General features: G+C 42.0%; 1 protein-coding gene across 1 annotated transcript; it reads right to left on the bottom strand.

Moving 5' to 3' along the window:
* Window positions 1-1318: 1318 nt before the first annotated feature.
* On the bottom strand, window positions 1319-11067 carry LOC139655428 (tripartite motif-containing protein 2-like). Its single transcript, XM_071532831.1, is given in 12 exon segments — window positions 1319-1592; window positions 1595-1657; window positions 1939-2079; window positions 2471-2541; window positions 3066-3234; window positions 4489-4656; window positions 4961-5064; window positions 5698-6421; window positions 8074-8254; window positions 8802-8953; window positions 9567-9804; window positions 10892-11067. Coding segments are annotated over 12 exon segments (2235 nt in total). The 5' UTR covers window positions 11026-11067; the 3' UTR covers window positions 1319-1502.
* Window positions 11068-17216: the final 6149 nt, after the last annotated feature.

Genomic DNA, 17216 nt, shown 5'->3' with positions numbered 1-17216 from the left:
GCTTTGAGGACAAACAAATCCTAAATGACGATTATGTGACTATTCTGGCTTGAGAGGCTTTCTAATGGGAACACAGTTTAATCAACAACACACACCTCAACTGTTGAACTAGGCATTGCATCTTTTTTTGAGAAGATAGACAACAGATAGTTTTACTAAAATACAACTTGTTACTAGCTCTAAGGATTTGAGTGACAGACATAAGAGCACATGGCAAGTTGTCAAGGTGATGACAGTTTTGTAACTCAGTATCTGATGTTAAATCTAACCTACATTGCAGTAAGACCGCTGATGTACAAACCCTGTGAATGATATTACTGGTGCACCTAGTGCATGAATTTGCAGAATTTAGCTATTAAATATAACAACAAATTCCAGGAGGTTTGCACATAACGAAAGTCAATGTATCAAGAGGCTTCATACACACGCGCAAACACACGCGCAAACACACACACACACCACCACACACACACACACACACAACACACACACACACACACACACACACACCACAGCAGATCATAAGACAAAGTATCAAGAGGCTTCTGTTCTGTATCTTAGAGAATCACAACACACACACAAACACACACACACACACAATTTGTTATGTTAAAACCAATTCAGCAGATAAGCTATCACCATACATTAACAAGCATGTGTGTCATTTTCTATTGTTAATTCAAAGTGATGGTGTATAACACTGAATAGTCATTTCCACACAGATAAAAATTATGTTCTGTCATTTTGTTATCAAATAAGTATCAGCCTGGGACAGATTCCTATGTTGTGCACAGTAGTTTGATGTTTATTAGTAAACGTAGCATGCACAGAAATGTCTCATCATGCTTCAAAAATACCCTGCTACATCAGTTGAATACGTTTCTTTGATAGTGAGCAGGCAAAATGTGTGAGGACCGTGAGAGCATTTGACAACAAGCTGCAATTACTATAAATAGATTTCTTATTATTTTCCAGGTAACCAGGTACCTTTTGATACCTCTGGTTTTCACTTTGATCTAACTCCAACCAGTATTATCAGCATCAAATCATCATCCATTTACACAATAGCATTATTCTCCAGTTTTCCTGTACTTGCATTAAGTGTCTTGCCACAACAAACCAAAGGTCTACTGTAAGTGTAATACTAAAGTTTCATTTTTCAAATCAGCGTTGTTAACATGGACTGTATCTCAGCGAGAACGGGTTATGAGAAAGCACCAATCACCCATCTGTGAAGATCAGAGTCATAGTCCCTCTCACTTCATTCACACAACCACTTCTCTCTTTTGTTTCTTCAGCGTCTAGACGGACGCCACGGACGTACACAAGGTGAACGGTCAAACAGATGGCACAGTGATGGCATGGTGGAAGGAAGAATGGATTAGTAGATGAGTGCAAATCTGCCAGTTGCTTCACACCAGTGCGTATGTGTTTGTGTGTGTGTGTGTGTGTGTGTGTGTATATACACTGTACAGTTTGTGCACTGAGGGAGGAGAGGAGGGCTACTGTAGGTAGCGGTAGACTTTGAAGCAGTGGTTGCCAGAATCGGCTACAACAACATGTCCGTCGGAGGTGAGGGCGAGTCCCTGGGGGGGCCGTACAGAGGGTCTGCTGACGTGTTGATGTAGGACAGGAACGAGCCGCTGCCATCAAACACCTGAGGAGAGAGAGAGAGAGAGAGAGAGAGAGAGAGAGAGAGAGAGAGAGAGAGAGAGAGAGAGAGAGAGAGAGAGAGAGAGAGAGAGAGAGAGAGAGAGAGAGAGAGAGAGAGAGGAGAGGAGAAAACATCATCAGTCTTTTCTGCTTATATTTATATTACATTTGGGCTGCAAGGTGTAGAAATGGGGCATAAACTGATATATTTCAAACAACTGTGAGTAGGAGAGAGAGACTTTCTTCAGATTTTTTTAAGTTAAGGCTCTCGTCCTTTGCACTGACCTGTATCCGGCTGTTGCCCCAGTCTGCCACTATGATGTTGCCGTTGACGTCCACTGCCACTCCTGTGGGGGCGTTGAACTGGCCATTGCCCTCGCCATTGGAGCCAAACTTCAGCAGGAACTCCCCTTCCGTGTTGAACACCTAATTTTGTTTTGGTTTTGAAGGAAATAATAGAGACAATAATGTAAAATTGATTTAATGCTGTGATCCTTTGATATGCCAGTGTAGTAAACCACATTCAAATGATACGCCAGTGTAATAAACCATATAAACATTTTCATAGATACAATATGAAACATCTATGATGGAGGGTGCCAACCTGATAACACCAGTGACCAGTGACCCACTTTCACTCATGCCATACAAGCCAGAGTGTACTGGTAGATAACTATTCATGATTTCACCCTCCATTATGGATGTTTCATTGAATTACACTAACAACACTGCCAAAAGGCTCAGTAGTGTATTTTGGCAGCCCAGTTCGCCTATTGCATACTCACAGTACAGCTCCGTACTCTGACATTGCTCTTACCTTGACTGAGTGATTGTGGAAATCTGTTACAATGATTTCATTGTTGTGGTTGACAGCAGCAAAGTGAGGGCCTGAATAAAGAAAAAATAATAAGGGAACAAAGTTAGAGATATCATTTGTGTCATTCCTTAAATTCCATTCTTAAATGACAAACAAGACAGAAACAATTTGATTAAACAAATGTTTTTGGAAGACATGCAAACCAATAAGTAAGTAGCCAAATGCAAATAGAAAAATCAAGATTGTACTGGAGTTAGGCACACCATGGTACTACACACTCTTTTAAAGACACCTGAGTCAACAATCTATGTCATGGTCATTTGATTTACAAAAAGAGAAATGTTTTGTGAGCTCTATCATATATTTTCAATTGTGTTATCAGTGTTATCAGCTTATATTAGTAGTCCATTACTAGGTTTGCCAAACTCCTGTCTTATCTGTAACTGAAAACAGTCTTAATGGAAAACCCCCGAGGTCCACAGATCATGTGCTGGTTATGGTTCCTGGTTTGGCACACTTCCCCATTCCACATGCAGGTGTGAGCTGGCTGCAGAGAGACAGTAGAGGGCAGTGCACATATTACCATTGAGTGTACCTGCAAACTGCCTGTCGCCATTGCCACGGTTACCAAACTTGGTGACCAGCTTGCCGTTCGGCTGAAAAATGAAGACGCAGCAGGACTTGTTGTCGACCACGATGATGTGGCCATTTCTGTCCACTGACACGCCTTTAGGGCCCATCAGCTTCCCTGAGCCCAGCTTGGACTGGAGAGAGAAAGGAAGGAAAGGCATAGTTAGTGCTGTTCTGGGGCATGAACTGCATTTAGTAGTTATTATGAAGAACATCATTTGAAATGATCAAGCTACTGAAGTCACTGATTTCTACTTATGATAGTTTGCCCTGCTATTTCTCCATTAAAAACAAAAGCCTATAGAGGAATTTGTCTTTCTGCATACATGAGAAGTTAGACTGAGAGTAGTAGTGGTACTGTAAGATAAGAGCAAATCTACATTTCATCTCATAGGCAGTGTAGTGCAAATATTAGTCCATCATAGTCTAGTCTCTGTCTACAGGATGCAGAACTCCTTATCATTGCCCAGTGTCTATCCTGTCTTATATGACTTGTATATGACTGCAAATGGAAGAGCATCCCTAGAACATATACACAATACAGATAAACAGACATAAATTGTGTGGTTAATAACCCTATCATAGTGGGTGAGGGTGTGGGTGGCTCCATTCAATGAATGAGCCTCAGGCTGCCCTACATGGAAGGCAGCCTGTAATATCCTGCATTTTACCACTGCACCCCTGCTGTAACTGCAAGTAGGAAAATAGGACAAACTGTTGAACTCAAGCATAAAAAAACAGCATCAAAAACACAAGGCTAAAACAATTTATTTATTTATTTTCACCTTAAAACGTATAATGCATAAACCAGCATTCTATTCATTAATTCAGGATCAGCACCATTCAAGTAGGCTTAAGATGGATGTGAAAATCTGCATGAGTGCATCTCTTAATTTGTCCACCTTTGTAATGCTCCAGATATTATCTAACCAGCTGTGTTGAATTATTTAAAATTTCATACTAATTGGATAAGTTCATGACTGGTTTCATGTGATCTCTTTTGCAACTTGCAAAATGAAAAGACTGATCAGAGACCAGTATTATTTTTTGCATTGATCTTGGCTCAGGGCCAGACAGTCTACTGATGGGGTTCATTATAGAGGGATAGACAGATATCCAAGCTGTGCTTATGACATTACATTATAAAGGTCACTGTAAAATTACTGAAGGTGTTATAGGGACACTATATTATTTCTTGCCAGTATTGTCAAGCACCAATGAAAATGATTTTTTGGCAAAACCACAACATGGTGGTAAAGATGAAGTATCTCAAACATCCACAGTGTTTATTTTTCTCTTCTGTGGAAGGCTGTAATCACAGGTACTCTGTCCCACTGACAGTTTGAGTATCCAATAAAGATAAGAATGCATCATGTTGTATGACTCACCTTAAACTTTCCCTCACTTGAGAAGATGCTGACCCACTTGTTGTCATAGTCAGCAATGATGATGTCACCACTGGGGTGGACGGCCACACCTGTTGGCCGCTGCAGCTGACCCGGAGTCCTGCCCCGGACACCAAAACGGCTCTTGAATTGGCCATCATTAGAGAAAATCTGTATAGCACAAAACACACAAAGAAGACAAAGAACAAAACCAGATTTAAAATGCATCTATTTAGTGTTTCAGCTTCACAGTCCAGCTAGATGACGAATCTTCAGCACTTTTTAGGTAACAAGGGTCCTCAAAGGCATGTGTTTCCATGGAGATGGCAAACTGCAGAGGCAGCACTGTTCAAGGTAACTGAATAATGATGAGTCATGGTCCTCAGCCGGTAACTTCTCACTACCCCCTAGTGTCTGCTATTTCTGTGGGCTAACAGCAGCATGCAGCATCTTCAACAGAGGATGTTATTTTTACCTGGACACACTGGTTGTTGCTGTCCGCTATCAGCACCTTGCCCAGGGAGGAGGCTGCCACTCCCTGCAGATTAGTGAACTCCCCTTTGTTTCTTCCTTTTGTGCCTGGAAAACATGAAACACAGCTATAAAGAAAATATTACAATCTTTGTGCCACATTCACATTAGTAGACTAATGACTTGAATAGCAGAATGAAAAGTTGGATTTGAAGTCACATTAAATTTGATATTTGAAATGTATTTTCACCAAGCTACTTGTATAGAGCAGCGTAAAAAGCTCATATTTCCAAATCAAGAGTCAAAGCCATGTGATTTGTCTGTCACTGTCATACTTCATGTTTCACTGAAAAGGTTATAAAAGAAATATTTAAAGATTGATGAAATATTATACCGTATGTTCCAAACATGATTGACAAGTGATGCAAAAATGTTCAAGGTCATGGGTAAAACAATTTTAAACATACATGAATCTTTTTGATTGATGTTGCCAGTTAAAACATTTTGTTTTTTAACATTATTCTTTGCATTTTACCTTTACCTCAAATTGGACAGTTTTACAGGATGGGGGAGTGAAAGGGGCATGACATGTGACAAAGGTCTCAGGCCGGATTGAAACGCAGGACTTTGCAGTAACATGGTACGCGCCTCAGCCAACTGAGCCACCAGGACACCCCAAACATTTTGTTTAACCAAATCCGACACATTTACAAGATGCTGTGGGAATGACAGCTTTATTACCAATTCTGAAGATGAGGTCATCCTCGATGGGGTTCTCTTTCCTCTTCCCTGTGCTGTACATACTGGCCGGCCTCTTGATGGCCTTCTGCTTGATGTGCCCGCTGCCCGGTGACTTCAGCCTCTTCTTCATGCCGTCCGAAGTTGGCGACACATCTATAGACTTAATAGCCCTTATCTTAAAGGGGCTTCCTTTGATGTGTTGGTCATACAAACGCAGTGATAAAGTAAAGCTTCCCTCTTTAGGAGCTGTGTATAGGTACTCATAAGTGCCATTCTTGTTGTCCTGTATCTCTCCTTCACCTGTGCTGCCATCAGGTGTGGAGATTTCAGCAGTGATGATGGCGTTGCCCATCTTGCACAGCTCTCCATCTTTGTCCTTGGTGGTTATGGTGATGGAAGTGGGCAAACCCACCACACACTGACGTAGCCCTTCGCCGGTGGCCACAGTCTCAGAGGCCACAGCGTTGGTCGTTACGATGGTACCCAGGTTGTGGATGGACTTCTTCAGGCCCTCCGTCTCCACCAGGAAGTCGAGCTGGTCGTTCTCCCCGGGCTGCAGAGGAAGCTCCTGGCAGGCCAGCTCGCTGAGGCGCTCGCTCATCTGCTTCTTCACCAGCAGCACCTCTGCCTCGCTGCCGTGGCTCAGGGCCTGCTCCGTGAAGTTACAGCTGCTGTTAATGCCCTCCTGGCCCTGCAGCAGGGTGTCTAGCTGGGCTTGGAGCACCTGGCACACACACACACACACACATACACACACACACAGGAAACCTAATGGTTACCCTACTAAAAGCCCAGTAAAACCTTTTCAACCCCTACCAGCTCCAGAGTGCTGTTCCCTAAGGGATCAATAACAGTATCAAAATACTGTACGCATAGAGTATTTCTTTTCGGCATTAGAAGGGATGGGGCCTTGAGCACATTTAGTACATGTTGGCTAAGTGTCCATGCATTCAGACGCACACACCAACAGATGTACTGCAGTGACTGTCCATGTAAATAGATGGACATCCTATGTTCACACAGAGAAATCTGTCACTGTAATCACTCATCTGTAAAACTGGACAGTTTCAGAGACTGACTTGTAACCTTTATCATGTGACACTGACAATATACTTGTTATTAACTATGATCTAACAGTCTCATATATACCATAAAACCTCAGTATGTCATACTTTCAACATTGCTGTGAAATTGTTAAATAACCTTGGGATTCATAAAAGGAAGAAATACTTCAATCCTAATCTACTGCAAGCAGGCTTTTGACAGGCTACAGTCTCCTCTTTTTCATTATAACATCACCACACCCTCATGAAAGGACCACAACAGACTCACCCGCATCTGGCCATCACACTCCTCCTCTTCTCCAACAAATGAGGCCATTGAGCCATCTATCTTAGACAGGAATCTAATGTGTCTTCTAAACACCTTCTACTCTCTCTGTATGTAGTCTGTGTTAACTCACACACAGAAAGCTTTGAAAAAGAAGATGCTGTAAAGTAAGAACAGAGATCACGCTTCCAGAGTGCTCCCAGAGTGGAACAGACAAAGTGCACACTCACTTGCAGTGCACTTCCCTCACTGCACAAGACACACCCAAATCAACCCAGCGGATATACGAGCCACTGAAGACATACAGTATAGTGGCTCCATCTAGCTTTAGCAATTTAGCTATGCAGCTTTTGAAACTCAAACAGCTAGACAAAATAAACAATCACATAGATAACTCTGACCTTCCCTCGGACTGCAGTCTTCTGACTGTGTAAATCATTAGCAAACCATGTGATGGATCTCCCTGATGGGAGGGCATCAGGCTCTTAACCAGACTGGGTGATTGGTTCTCTGGGCTGGGGTGGTGCACCAGCTCCCTGCCTCCCCTCTCTCTGCCTGTTTGCCCCTCCCAGTTCCATGTTTTATTTAATCGCCTATCAGACAAGCTGAGCCCCTGGCACACAGATCAGCAAAAACAGAGCCAAATCAGTAGCCTGATTACAACAAGGGCAACGTTGTCTTAATTTTAAAGTTATACCATTTACATTTTCTAATTTCTTCTGTATTATTTTCTTCTGTCATGTACTCCAAAAGGTCTTAATAAGAACTAATCAGTACTTCCAATGTCAATACGGTCACATATTGCATGTTATTCACCCAACAGCCTTGTAGAATGGAGATAATGACTGCAAAGTGCTGCACTCTGATAATAAAAAAAGGCTGAAACAACACTTATCAAGATTATAACCACAGCCGATTAAGACCACAGTCTGGGTGCGACTCACCAAGCATCCAAACATAAAACCTAAACTAAAGCTGCATGTGTCAGCTGTTTCACTGAGAGCACCATGTCCATCAGACCACCATCATTAGACACTGATGCTTCACCTTCTGCTTGAGGCCGTAGTTGACCTCCAGCTCCATGAGCAGAACACTCTTGCGGACATTGAGGGTCTTCTGCAGCTCGTCAAAGGTAGTATGGATGTCGTCTTCTATAGAGCTCTTCTGACTGGTCAGCTGCTGCAGGATCTCCGACAGCATCAGCAGGGCTGAGTCGATCTCTGGTAACCTGGGAGCAGTGGAGGGATGAGGAGGGATGGAGGGAAGGAGGAGAGGAGGCATGGAAGGAAAAGAGAGGAAGAGAACTCATTTGTACACTGGGTCACAGTCATGCGACTGAGAGCAGACATAGAGGAGGATTGTCTACATTTCATTCATGCCCTAATAGTCATTACTTGGGAGTAAGATACATATTGTCTGTAGTGTAATAGAATGATGTTTATGTGCAGAGTGAATAGGATAATACTGATAACGTTGATGGAGTCTGTGTAGGTTCATTTCAGTCATCCAGTAGTAAGATGTCCAAAAAATAAAAACAAGATCCACTGGACTTAACTTCAACTCTTCAATTTTAAGTCCAGTGGATTTTTTTTTTTAAATTTTTTTGGACGTTGATAGAGACTGTTTTATGGCATCAGTAGGTCTTTGTTTTTAAATGAACCCAAATATGAATCCTGTGCTACTTTCAGTGAGTAACCACTGCAAATAATCTGTATGGTATCTTTAGACCAATGTATATGATGTTCTGTAGGAGAATACACCAGCACTTGTTGTACCTCTTCTTGACAGCATCTAGTTGGTCCTGTAATGAGGCCTTGTGTTGCTCCACCACATCTTTAAGAGGCACAGTTGGGTGTTCTGCATGTTCGCCACTTGTACACTCCTGACACATGGCCGTCTCACATGGCGGACAATAAAACTCCATGACCTAGGCCACAAGAAAGATAGAGGTTAAAGTTAAATAGAGGGTTGACCTCTGGGTCCAAACCTCTGAAAGCATTCATCGCTCTAAATGGCTAAAATTATTATTTTACAGTATTTTAAATCTAATCCACTCTAACATTCTAGTTGTCCATTATCACGTCTTGATCAGATTTATTATTCAACATTAATGCTAAGCAGGAGTAAACGCTCTGCCAGTGTGTTTAAACTGGTCTCAAGTCTTAACAAGATACAAAATGAATGCCCATGAAACAAACCTCAGAACCAGACAAGCCAAAATTGACTGAGAGCACAACAGCTGGGTGTCCAGCTGTGGTGACTGACACAGGCTGATGAACACAATCTGCATCAGTAAATGTTCACACATGTCAAACACAACTGTGTAATTAACCCACACAATTACATTATTAACTCCCACACTGTAAACATTAGCTTGCAATTTTGCAATGTCATGTCATATTATCCTCGTTGAGCGTTATTAGATTAATCTGATCACAAGGCACTGGACAGAACTCTGTGTATGCGTGTGTGAAAGAAGGAGAAAAGAAGACAGAAACAGGCAGACAAACTGACAGACAGATAGTGACAGTGTGTCTTACGTTGCCTCCATGGTTGGGGCAGGAGAGCAGCTGTCCTGTGGCCACAGTGGTGATGGTGCTGAGAGCAGCGGCCTCCTGGCTGCAGCTGTCCGGCGGCCGCTGCAGCACGTCCATCAGGTTGGTGATGAAGAAGTTACTCTGCAATGCCGCCACACCCTTCTCCGGCAGGATAGAGGTCTGGCGGCACACAGGGCACGACAGTGTCAGGCTGTGGGCCGGGATGTAGTTCTGCAGGCACCTGAGGAGGAGAGGAGGAGACGCACTGTAACATACTGTGAAAGGTTCGGATAAAGAGACACTCTGGGGTAACGAGCGGGTGTGGTAATGGGTGTGTGTGTGTGTGTGTGTGTGTGTGCATGTGTGTGGTGGGTTGGGGGTGCATAGGAAAGAGGAAGGATTCAGAGATACTATATACAGAGAGTGAGTAAATTGGATATGACTGCAACTGTGAAAATATTGGTAAAGATTTGGGATGGATTGCTGATTTATTACATGGCATGGCTACACAACTGCCCTAAAGGAAAGGGGAATCAACAAAATCATTTAACACTGACATCTAATCTAATCTACTCATCTAAATGGAAGGATCACCATTGATTTGGCCTTAATCTATATCATATATAACTATGATTATATATTGTTTTTTGGTACCTGCTATCTGGCGGATAAGATAAATCGAAGCTAAGGACAGAGAAAGGTGTGTAAATTGCATTAACATTGCAAATAAACTGTTAAACAGATTTAATCTGTGGCAAACTTCACAACAGTGACTGATGCATAATAAAATGTAAAGTCAATATTTGCAGAGAATCAAAATAAATAAATAATCCTTAACCTTAGCACAGTTAGTTGTACCACTGACAAATAAATGAGAAATAAACCAGAAAATGAACAATGGTACAGCTTTGTCTCTCCAGAAACAACCGGTGCAAGGGGACAGGCAGAGACAGGATTCCAGAGTCCAAGCTTTCATTGTCTCAGGAACAAAGGGTGCTTGTCAGAGAGGGTGACACCAACGCACCAAAGACATGCTGAAGTCTCAAGATGTCAAAGTCAAAAGCAGTGACACGGCACAATCTCTACTGTAAAGATGCCCATATTTACAAAAAGGATGCAGTAAATAAAAGTATAATTATTGCACCTACCCCTCTTGGTTATGCAGCATACATTTGAATTTTGAAATCACACAGGCTCCATTTGCCCACTCATTTGCACAACAAACCCTTGGCACTTGCACACCTCTCACACATACAGTCCAGTATAACCTATTCATTGGAGAACAACATGGAATCCCCACATGATAACAACATGGCAGCACCACTCACCTCTCACAGAAGGTGTGCAGGCAGGGCAGCACTTTGGGGTTTTCGTAGCGGTCCAGACATATGCTGCAGATCAAGAACTGCTTGTCGATCTGGCGCACCACGGGGCTGGGAATACTGGAGCCTTCACTGGCCATCCTAAACCTCTGACATACGAGTCCCTCTTCCTCTTACCCTGCGCCCTGCGGAGAGACACAGAGGGAGGACAAGACAGAGGTAAGGACACACACACACAAACAAGAGCATGCTGCAAAAGTGACATCACACATGATCAAACACACAGTGGTGATCCTCATGGAAGCGAGGGAAATCTGTGGGTTGTAAAGATCAAAGTTTGAGCTAAGATGCCTTCCTCCTTCCATCCTCTCGCTGAGAAAGGAAATGTCAAACGCACAAATAGACACACCAATCAACCGACTGCAGCTACAGGCTTTAACTCCAACCCATTAAACACTGCAGTATTAAGGCTCTAAACAACAACTCAACTCTGTAAACATCTCCTCAATCAGCAAGTAAACAAGGTAGAACCAACTACTGTGCTGATACAAGAGCTCTCTCTTAATGGTCAGTGGAATAAACTAATTACTTGCAGTTACCTTCTCTAATCCCTGAGTCTATGGGACTGGAGGTGTGGGAACAGATACAACCTCGGGGTGTTGGTGGATGTGAAGAGGGAGGTGGGAGGTCAAACTGGGGCCATGGCCTCAGCATCAGATGTTAGCAGCAATACCAACTAACTGAGGATCAAAACACTGCTGGTTTCAGCCTGTAATCCTAGTGGATGCAGTAAGAGGATAGGATTAGGAAAATTATCATCGCTTATCATATTGTTGGCATTTGGAGCATGGGCTGGGGCTTTGTTTGACAAAACCAAGGCCTTCACATCATGGGCTGGTGCTTCACATCCCACAGCTCTGCTCTGCTAGGTGGTTGTGTGCACCAAAGGCACTTAAGGTGATAAATATTTGATTACAAAGTGAAAGCAAAGCACTGGATGTTCAGGACACACAGTTGTTCAACACAGGTCACCGAGAGAAAGAATGCTGAACCTAGAAAAAAATAAAAACAAAGGAGAAAGTATTCCCACTATGCCTTAATACCTTGTTACGCAATATTTACACTGAATCCTAATGATTTTGGACATGATATGTATGATAATCTGAGATGGAGCCTTAATGAGGAATACAAATTGGCTGATATAGTCATTCAATGGCTTGGAGAAGGGTTAGTTCAACAGCTCACTCTTTCCCCTCTTGTTGACATGAATTAGACCCAAAACAATAAATCACACAATAAACACAATAAAACAATACACAATACTTAGTCCAACTTGCTCTTCAGTCATCCCATCAGTTTTCTGTCTGTCTTACATTCCTGTAAGGTTATCTGGCGAATAACTTCCACTTTACAGACAGGGAAAGTGTGTCATTGCTCTCATTGTCTCTTCACATTCACATTTAAGACAGGCAGGGAAACAGGCCACCTCTGCTGCTGGGGAAAAACCCTCAGGGAAATACTTCTTCCTACAGTACATGCTCTCTTTCTTCTCTTCTATCCTGTACTCTCTTGATCCCTCTCTTTTACCAGTCTCTCTCTCTCTCTGTCTCTCTCTCATGTACCAGAAATATGTTTCATATAATGATAGCCTAGCCTAGCCCAAGTATTTATAAATAAAGTTAAACAAAGTAATGCAGATCTTCCTCTCCCTCAACTGAAATGAGATATGATAGCCTGTAACTACAATGTGGTGAATTGTTAAGTCTGAAATTGGGACTGGAGGTAGTAATATTACTGCCATAACGTAGCCACCATGTCGTCAGTTGGTAATTATGAAATTGCCAAAAGTCTGAATATATGACATCACTGGTACGTAATGTGTTAGCTAGGGTTGCAAAATTCCGGGAATTTTCAAAGTTGGAAACTTTCCATGGGAATTAACGGGAATTTATGGGAATTAACGGGAATTTATGGGAATAAACGGGAATAAACCAGGAATTTACTAAATTGAAGGTATGCTCTTAATAGGGAACTTAAATATAGTTGGGGAAAATATATTTTAGCATAATCCTGACTAAAACAACCAGATATCATGCAAGTACAGTTGAATATCTATGCTATTCCTCAATCACATGCACACATAGCACACTGCTTACTGCAGGGCTGTTGAGACCACGCCCCCTACATGCACTGTGCATTCCTGTGCATTTTTGTTAATTTTTGAATGGGTTGGGTCGGGGGGATGAGTAATATTTAACTCAACATTCATGTTTTTGTTCTTCAATGAAAGAATTGATTGTTCAATAAAATATTTAACACTTGATAAATTTCTACTTACAAATAAATCTGTTTTAATTGTATTATTTTGGATGGATGTCTGCTTATAACAAAACAAATATTTATGCTTGGATATGATACCTTTCCATTAAATTACCCTCAATTCCCAGTTAATTCCCAGTTAATTCCCATAAATTCCCATTAATTCCCATAAATTCCCATAAATTCCCATAATTCCCATGGAAAGTTTCCAATTTGGAATATTTCCAAAATTCCCCAGCTTAACTTCCCATGGAAATTTACCGGAAACTTTCCGGAAATTTACCGGAAATTTTCCACCCCTTTGCAACCCTAGTGTTAGCTGGCAGCTGCCAGGTACAAACACTAACTTCTCTACCAGCTCTTGACCAACATCAATCATTTGGATTAGTGAGCTCTGAATGACAACGTATACTGTATGCCAGCACACACACACACACACACACAAATCTTAGGCTACATCAATACCTTAACAGCTCCATGAACCAGACTAAGCAGATAAGCAGTGCATCAAAATATGGGACTGATTATAAAAGTGAAATCCTAAATCCTGCAGGCAGCCACAACAGGACAACAGAAGCCCTGTGCTGACAAGGTCGCACCAGTCTCCACTCTTACATAATCAGATCCGCTCCAGCTAAGCTCAATGACTCCTGCTAGATTGAGCTGTCATCATATATACAGTGGAAGGCAATATAAAGATAAAAAGGAAAACATCATTGTACAAATTTACACTTTATCAAAGACATTTTGTTAAACTTATTTCCTTTTTGCATTTATTGATTTTATAACAAAACAAAACTCATGGCCTCATATGAAAAAATCACAATAGTAGCTATTATAAATGGCTCAATATAACCACAACTATGCATTATTTGGAACACTTACAGTGCTGCATCTATGGACCAATCAACAGGCGTCATCCACTCCAGGACACTGACCCAAACACTTGCTCCATATGAGTGAACCAGACAGTATCTTTACACCCTAAAACCCTCTCCGCCAGGCATCAAGCCTCTGTCTGTGAGAAACCCTGCATACTGACATCAAACGATGCCTCCCTCCAGGTAGCAGCAATGAGCCAAATAGGAGATGACAAGATGAGTGTGAGCAAGAGAGCTCGTATGTGTGTGCATGCTTGTGGGTGTGCACACATGCGAGAGAAGTGGAGGGAGGGGGGGGTTAGCCAGATTGGACCTCTAGCCAATGAATTCTCATAACATCTCTTCCCCCCTCCCTTCCTCTCCTCCCCTCGCTTGCATTCTCCGCTCTCTCTTTCTCTCACAAAGTCTACCTCTCATCCTCCCTACCTTTCCTCTCTCCCTCCGTCTGAAATAAATGCTGGCTCACTGCAGCACACTGAGTGTGTGCAGCATCATCAGGAGTATGTGGGCAATTATTGGCTGACAGCTGGTGATGCAACAAATGGGAAAGGGGGCAGCCGTTATGGTTCCCCACCGCAGCCAATAGAGTGGGAGCTGATGGGATCTTTATGAGTGCATGTGTGTGCGTGTGTGTGTGTGTGTGTGTGTGTGTGGCCATCCTGCTGACTCACTGTACATGCAGAGATAGAGCTGGAGGCACACAGGGAGAAAGACAGAGGGGAAACATGAACAGAGGGAAGGAGGATAATGATTAGAAGAGAGGGAATGAGAGAAACAAAGAGAAAGGGAAGAGACAAGCAGAGTGATCAAGTCTGTCAAAATCAGAGACAGTCCTGTTTATGCATGCATGCATACCTCCATTTGCCAGCACACACACACACACACACACAGACACACACACACAATATGCACACACACACACACAATATGCAATACACGCAATACACCAATGTCAACATTGAGAGCTGCAGTGGCCATTTGATCACAGCAGGAAAACTGTTTTTACTGTTTTTTTCTGGAATTAATCCTAACGAACAAATAACCTAATACTGCTCTCTATTATTTCTAAATTGTCCCACAGAGTCCATTATCCCTGCCAGACATGTCACTGCAGGTCTGATGTCATACTGTAGGTCTACCTGATAAAAACTCAAGGGGTCTGAAGCATGGTTGAATAAAGCATAGCTATTTGCAGTAGGTTAGGTAGTAGGTTGTTTGGTCTTAAATAGGCTGTTGGCATAAGACTGAGTTGAAATATATTTCCTTTTTTGAACAAGAGCAGGAAGACTTCCGAGGACATGTGTGATTTCAGAGGCAGGGGTCTTAATCACTGGACCACATCACTGAGTAGCTACTGTACTGAGCTCAACTCTTCTGCATCTGCAGGGATGGATTAACTTGACCATGGAGCAAAGCTTCAGCCTTCAGACAACAGTAAAACATTGACCTCAAATGTTTTGAATGAACCCAATATATTGTGCATTCAATTCATGTGCCAGCGCACCCACCATGTGTGCACAACGTCTATAAGGTCCCGGTGGTAAGGAGTGACAAACACAAATAGGGAAGAAGGAACAGGTGTGTGTCTTGAGTCAATGGAATGATTCCTCTGAAATTAATAGTATCTGATATATGTGTCGATAATGATCTATTTTTTGGTGTCATTGTGACTCAATATCATTCATCATTATAACCCACATCTAGATGAAATTCTCAACCAGAATTGTAAAACACAGATATTTTGTTCAGAATTATTCTTTGCTCTTAAATGTCTGGTACAGAATAAATTACAAAATACAGTATGATACAATATATCTATGAAATTATAATATTGGACACACCTGAATATTAGTTAGGCCCTAGTCTCAATTTGAAGCGTCAACCTGATCTGGCCGTCAAAGGATTTGTCTCTCATACAGTTATGTTACAGATGATGAGCAGTGTTAGTAAACACATCATCAGTCCTGTCAATATATCAGATATGCTGCTTGCATGAACAAACATTTTATGCAGGAACATTTAAAAAAGAACTTTCACCCTAGGCAGAAGGAATGTGGGTAAAAAGCATGAATGTCTCTTAGTTGGAGGTATGGGAATAAAAAAAACAAAAAAAAAACACATTCTATTAATGTATTAGAAATGTCTTAAAATAAAAGCAGTTTCATTTTGAGACATGCATGTGATAAGGGGCTATATAAATAAACAGACTTGAACTTGAACTTTGCGGCATGCATACATTTGATGTCATTTACCATTATCAGTTTCCTCAAGGAACGATGATAACCACCCGAGTGAAACTCTTTTCAAGGGGACTTCAACTGCTCTTTATCCTCCATCAGCAAGATAGCAACACCACCAAGTTTGTAAAACATTAAGGAGAACATTTAGAAAACACTGTCCCTGAATCTTGACAGTTTTAAAACACTGTGATTCTGAATGTTTGGGATTTGGATTTATGCTTATTTAGGAAAAGCAATTGCTGCCTTCCATCAGTCAGCCTAGAACACTGCAAAAGACCTGCTAAAATGAAGGTGAGGTCTAAAACACATCACTAGAGTTTTTGCTGTTACATTTCAAAATAATTTCACTTGATCTTGACGATGCTTTTTCACGTGTTTCATCGTCCCTGGCAGCTCCAAGGCTGTTCCAGTGATCTCATCCCAGCCTCAGCCAGCCTCAATGAGCTCAGTCAGTGCTGTTACAGGGGCGTGGGACAGAGAGAGAGAGAGAGAGAGAGAGAGAGAGAGAGAGAGAGAAAGAAACCTCTAATGGCGCATGATCCATGTTGTGCTCAGAGGTAGAGAAAAGGCATGAAACATCCACAGATGCATATCCACCACACAAACCTCAGCACTTTCCAAAGCATCAAAACACTTTAACAATGATGGGTACAATGGGTGTGGTAAATTTAGAGAATGCAAATTGTCCTTGTGCCTTCAGCTGCTTACAGCCGCCAGCTGCCACTACAAACACAACACACTTCTTCAAAACATCTTTTTTGCATTTTAAGTCCCACCCCCTCTCAAAGACACCAGCATGAGCATTACATCACTGGGAGGCCTGTACCAGCGTGTGAAGAGTCACTCATATCTCAGGGGCAAACCACACACATTCACTCACTGAACAGTAAA

The sequence above is a fragment of the Centroberyx affinis genome, unplaced genomic scaffold (genome assembly GCF_046629955.1).
Source record: "Centroberyx affinis isolate AG114_WGS23_722 - 3 ecotype Tasmania unplaced genomic scaffold, CSIRO-AGI_Caff_v1 ptg002256l_1, whole genome shotgun sequence".
Lineage (NCBI taxonomy): Eukaryota > Metazoa > Chordata > Actinopteri > Beryciformes > Berycidae > Centroberyx > Centroberyx affinis.
Note: the sequence above shows the minus strand (reverse complement) of the source record. Positions and strands in the feature narration are given on the sequence as shown.